Below are 5,444 nucleotides of genomic sequence, written 5' to 3' on the forward strand. Positions count from 1 at the left end.
TAAAAACTTCTTCTAAACCATTTTCGTCTAGTTAAAACATCGATTAAGAAAATAACTATTTTTTTTAAATCTTTTTTTATAAAAAAGGTAATTTCTTTGTTTGTTTTAATTAAATATTAACGTTAACGTTTAACGATAACTTCCGTTACACTTGGTTTAATTTACCGAAAAAACGTTAGCGAAGTTACTGTTATGTGTAACGAATAACCATTTAACGAAGTTGCTTTTTCGTTTAACTGTGCCCACCTATGATTAAATGACATATTCACTTTAAGATTGATCATTTTTGGCCTCTACAAGTAAGTAAACACAAGTAGGGAATTTCCCTTTTAGTGTTTATATTTTTCCACTATGGCCTAATAAGCGTTATATTAAATTTTTAAGTAAAATTTAAATAAACATTTTCAATCCGTATCTTTCCGCTTTTTCAACATGTTATCAAAATTTATTTAAATAATAAAGCATAATGAATTGTTTAAATAAAAGTTTATTTACCTCAATTTCTATTAATAAATAGGTTAAAAACTATTTAATTTAGGTTTTAAAAAACTATTTTGATTATCTTTACAAAAATCAAAAAAATTGTACTTTAAAATTTTGTTTCTGTTTGCTAAACGGATCCATAACCAAACCTTTAACTTAGGCTTAGGACAAATTTAGGCTTTTATTAAGGACCACAAATAGCATTATTTTAGGCTTAACCTAGGCTCAAGAATTTGATGTTTAACGTACAGTTAGGGAAGTTTAAATGGGAGGCCTCCCAACGACACAATGGGGGGCCAAACACTTCTCCGTACGTGGATATTCATTGGTTTCATAAGCGCGTCTGATCAGCTTGTAGTGCCTTTAGGCCGATGGCTTTGATCGACTGTTCGCTTTTTTGAATATCGGATCACCTACGCTATGGCAGAAACTGTTTTTCCCATGAATTTTGCCCACAGTTTTTTAGTCCCGAGTTTTAGTCTGTCGTAGTGTTTAGGTTCCTTATCGCTAGGTTTTTTGGTAGATGTCTTGCGCTTTAGTCTTAGTAGTTAGGTCGCTTGCTAGGTTTTTTGGTAGATGTGTTGCGCTTCAGTCTAAGTAGTTAGGTCGCTTGCTAGGTTTTTTGGTAGATGTGTTGCGCTTTAGTCTTAGTAGTTAGGTTGCTTGTTAGGTTTTTTGGTAGATCGTTCGCTTTAGTCTTAGTAGTTAGGTGGATTGCTAGGTTTTTTGGTAAATATCTTGCGCTAATTATATACAAGAATTCGTTTTGTTAGTTAGTCATGAAGCTTGGTTTGTTTGCAATATAGCTAGTTATGAAGCTCAGTTTGTTTGTTATGGACTAAATAGAAAGAGGTTTTTGGTTATGATGCTTAACTTTTGCAGTTTTTGATTACTCTTTTAGAATGTAACGTAAGGCATCTAACATATTTGAAGTTTGTATTATAAATAGTTTTTGTATATCTCGTAGGTTTTCTTTATTTGACCTAAATGTTGTTTAGTAATGAAAATCGGTTTAACGTTTGCTTTGTTGAATTATGTTTAATGAGTATGTATTTTAAGTTGTTGAGCCAAAGCACATTTTATATATTTGGAAAAAGGCGCGTTAAAGGTTCTTTTTAAATTAATAATATTTCATCTTTTATAATCTCTGTTATTGTTTTTTTAGTGAAATTAAAGGAACTTACCATTTTTAAAATCACAAGAGTCTACTAAGTAACGTTCAATAATTAAATTTTTTTTATATAATCCGATTACTTTGAATACTTAATGGATTTTGGGTTTGCGGTTATGGGTTATGGAGTTATGAACTTTTTTTTACATAACTTAGCTAACAAGGAGGTGTACATCCCAAAAACGTTTTAAGGTAAATTTTGTGAGCGAATTCCAAACATTTTGCATGTAATACGTTTTTAAATTGAATTTTTATTAAATAAAGAAGCAATATTAATAGCAACGCATAAAAGCGATTAAAAATTGAAAGTAAACAATTAGTTTAAAATAACGTTAGTTTGTACGATAAAGGTAAAAAAATATATATCACAAACCTTTCTTAATGGTCTTTTTTTTAGAATAAATACTAATTAACTTTCCTTATCTAAATCGTTGTTTATTTTAATCAAATTTTTATTTTTTAGTTTTCTGGCTTCAATTGCTTGTTTAGAAACAGTTTTTAAGTCGTATGCGAGGCCCAGTACGGCCATAAGGTCAATGAACATTGTTGTAAAGTTGAAGTAGGGACCGAATTCACTGGTTGAGTAATCATAGGGAAAAGTGTGGTGGTAATTGTGGAAACCTTCACCTAAGAATTGAAAAGATTTGGTGTTAAGTCACAATAATAAACACTATACTTAAAACCGTTTACATATTTTGCAGTAGAAATTAAACTAAGTGACTTTGTTCATACTTAAAAACGTTACAATATGCCAGCAGTGGGAGTTAAACCTAGGACCTTAGATCCTACTTAAGGATGCTGCAACATGCTAAAGGTAAAAATTGAATTCAGGATCTAAGTCTAACAACATGTCTTTAGTGGGATTTAAACCAATGGCCCTCAACGTGAGAACTTTAATAAAAAATTAGTTATTTGTTACAGGACATATGATAAAAAAAAATTAACCTCCCGCTAATAACGAAACAAACAAATTTTCCGAAGGATTAATTGTGACGTCATAAGGTCGATTGCCCCACTTGTGCGCGGCGCTGTTAACCAACCAGGTCACGTGTTGACTGTAAGTATAACGTAACAAACACCAAGCGTATGAGGTCATAATAGCTTCGCCCCACATTAAGGGTATGACTGTAAAAGATAATTGTTTTAACTATTTAGTTCAAATTTCAGTTATTTCAACTAGTATTAGACTAACCTGTTGGTAAAATCATGCACGCTGTTGTAGCTAAAGCTACGTAGTATCTAAAAATAAATAACATTTCTTTATCGTGTAATGCTTTTCTATCGTATTATCGAAAACTATATGCCTTATATTGCCATTTTATTCGGTAAAATTTTTACCGTCGTTTTGTTAACCCAACACAAATATTTTCAAAGTTAACTTGTACATCGTTTATTATAGAAACAGTTAAACGCTCGATTGTTAACATTAAACAATTTAATATAAACAAACTTGTGTTGAAACATTATAATTCGATCTGCTTCGATGTCGCTTAAATCGATCTTACGACCTTTCTCTATGACGTCACTATGTTTACGCACCAATAGCCAACCCATGTGACTAAAAAAGAACCCCCTTTTAGCGTTGTGAGGGTCAGCGTTAGTCTCCGAATGTCGGTGGTGGACCCGGTGGTCTCGAACCCAGTTCCATATCGAGCCCTGTGGTAAAAATATTCAAGTTTTGTTTATTTTAACGTTGTACAAGTTACTAACTTAAAAGCCCGTTTTGACTTTGATTCATTTAAAATTGAACCATCAGTTGGTTTTACTAATTACTTTTGGGATTAGTGTTGTCTCAACACAGTTAAGTTAAAGGAAATTTTTGTGTAAAGTGCAATAAAAGAGCAATTGTGCTACAAAAACAATGTGATGTAAACGTATGACTGAAAGGGTTAGGTGAAAATTGCGTACAATGTAGTCTTTTAGTACATGGGTTTTGACATATTTAAAAAAAAATTTTATCAAATGGAGGTTTTACCAAAAATCATATATGCCAATATTTTTATTGAACTCTTTTTACCCCAACTTATTTCTGGAAAATAATTTTAATTTTTTGAGAAAAATGTGCCTTAAATTTTGGGAAAATGAAGTTAATAAAACTTCGTAATTTCGGGATAAGTTCATTCGTTAAAATGGTTTTCGGTATTATATAACATACAAACAAACCTGAAAAGCGACAAGGTTTGAATAGACCAGAAATAAACGAAGTAAAAGTTTAGCTTTGTAAGATCTGTGAGCCCATAACCTGTGCGCTCCTGCAGTTATACCAGGAATCATTACGAAAAACATAAATATTTCTGCAAAAAAATGATTTATTTAAGGCATTTGAATATTTCTGCAAACTAAAAAGTACACATAAACTGGTCTTAAAATTTGTAGATCAATTTTTCTAGCTACAATTACATTAATTCTTAATTTAATGTTTAAAACGTAAATAGAGTAAAAACTTACCGAATAAAATGGTATAAATATTCGTTTTATTGATTATTAGAATCGCATAAATTGAAGCAATATGAATAAGAGTTAACACAATTATGTTACTCCATTTTAACTTATGTGTTTGCAATATATCCTTCTTTAAATATTCGTAAAAACTTCGCATTTTCTGCATTTTTAATTGTTGTTTTTTAATATTGTAATTGGCCTTTTATCTAAATAAATAATTAGTTTTATGGGTAAATGTAATAAGATATATTTCTAATAATGGTGAAACCACTATTTCCTTTTCTAATTTTATAATACTTACATCTTTTACACTTAACCTTTAATGTTATTAAGTTACATCAACTTTTTGTCACACTTGCTTATAAAAACAAATAAAAAACTGTTTGTTTATATTTACCATATACGCTTCTAAAGCTAGTTTACAGTTCAATATCTTGATTATTTTTTACTTATATTTAAAATAAATTTTTCCTGCGGTTTTGTAATTTAAAAATCTATTTTAGGTTTAGGTATTTTTACTAAGATTATTGAGCTGCAAAAAAATGTAAACAATTTTTGTTAAAAAATTTTCTGATATTTGATCTTCTACTAAGTTACGCTTGATTGAATATTGAACCCCCTGGGATTAAAAGTTCAATGCTGCGTGACTTGTGACGTAATAGAAATGCAATGTTGCGTACCATATGACGTCCCATTTTTTTGTGCTTAGTTTAATTTAATTTAATAAAAAAGAACTAATTTTTATGCAATATATTTAATTTTTTAATGTTTTAAAATCTTTATTAACATTTAAAATTTTCAGTCTTATTCATCTTTCGTTATAAACTGACCTAAACTTAAACTTTCTAATTTTTATTTTGCAAATGCGTTTTAATCATTTTTTCCTAGCATTATTAGCTGTAAATACCTAATATACTCAAACCTAAAATGTTAATGCTTACAATATCTAATGCCGGAGGGTAGCTTTTATATGTGACTAAATGGTGATAAGATTTTAATCAGTCTATTAAAATTTGCTCTGAAATAAACAGGATTTGGATAAACGTTAAAATTAAATAACAACAATAAAAAATATTATTAAATACTTTTAAAAACGAATATTTTTTTGGAAATGGTATACCATTTAAAATAGGTAATTTATTGAATAATTATTAAATTAATTTTATTGTAGACACACCCCAGTTACATTTGTTGTCCATTCATTAAGAGTAAAAATTTGACCTAAATCTGTCACGAGCTTCATTCAATCGAAACGGTCAGAGTAAAAATTATTTTTTTCAGTAAATTTTTTCGCCGTTGGCATTTTAGGAATTGCAGACTTGTAGTAACATCAACCACGTGGTTAGCA

General features: G+C 29.5%; 1 protein-coding gene across 1 annotated transcript; it reads right to left on the reverse strand.

Moving 5' to 3' along the window:
- Positions 1 to 2,063: 2,063 nt before the first annotated feature.
- Positions 2,064 to 4,262, reverse strand: LOC145750981 (stearoyl-CoA desaturase 5-like). The gene is made up of 6 exons (XM_082567049.1): positions 4,103 to 4,262; positions 3,818 to 3,948; positions 3,105 to 3,310; positions 2,847 to 2,893; positions 2,600 to 2,779; positions 2,064 to 2,281 (listed from the first exon to the last, which is right to left on the reverse strand). The coding sequence occupies exons 1-6, from the start codon at positions 4,260 to 4,262 to the stop codon at positions 2,064 to 2,066; spliced, it is 942 nt and encodes a 313-aa protein (XP_082423175.1).
- Between the last annotated feature and the right edge of the window lie 1,182 nt (positions 4,263 to 5,444).

This window comes from Corella eumyota, chromosome 4 (genome assembly GCF_963082875.1).
Source record: "Corella eumyota chromosome 4, kaCorEumy4.1, whole genome shotgun sequence".
In the NCBI taxonomy this organism is placed as follows: Eukaryota; Metazoa; Chordata; class Ascidiacea; order Phlebobranchia; family Corellidae; genus Corella; species Corella eumyota.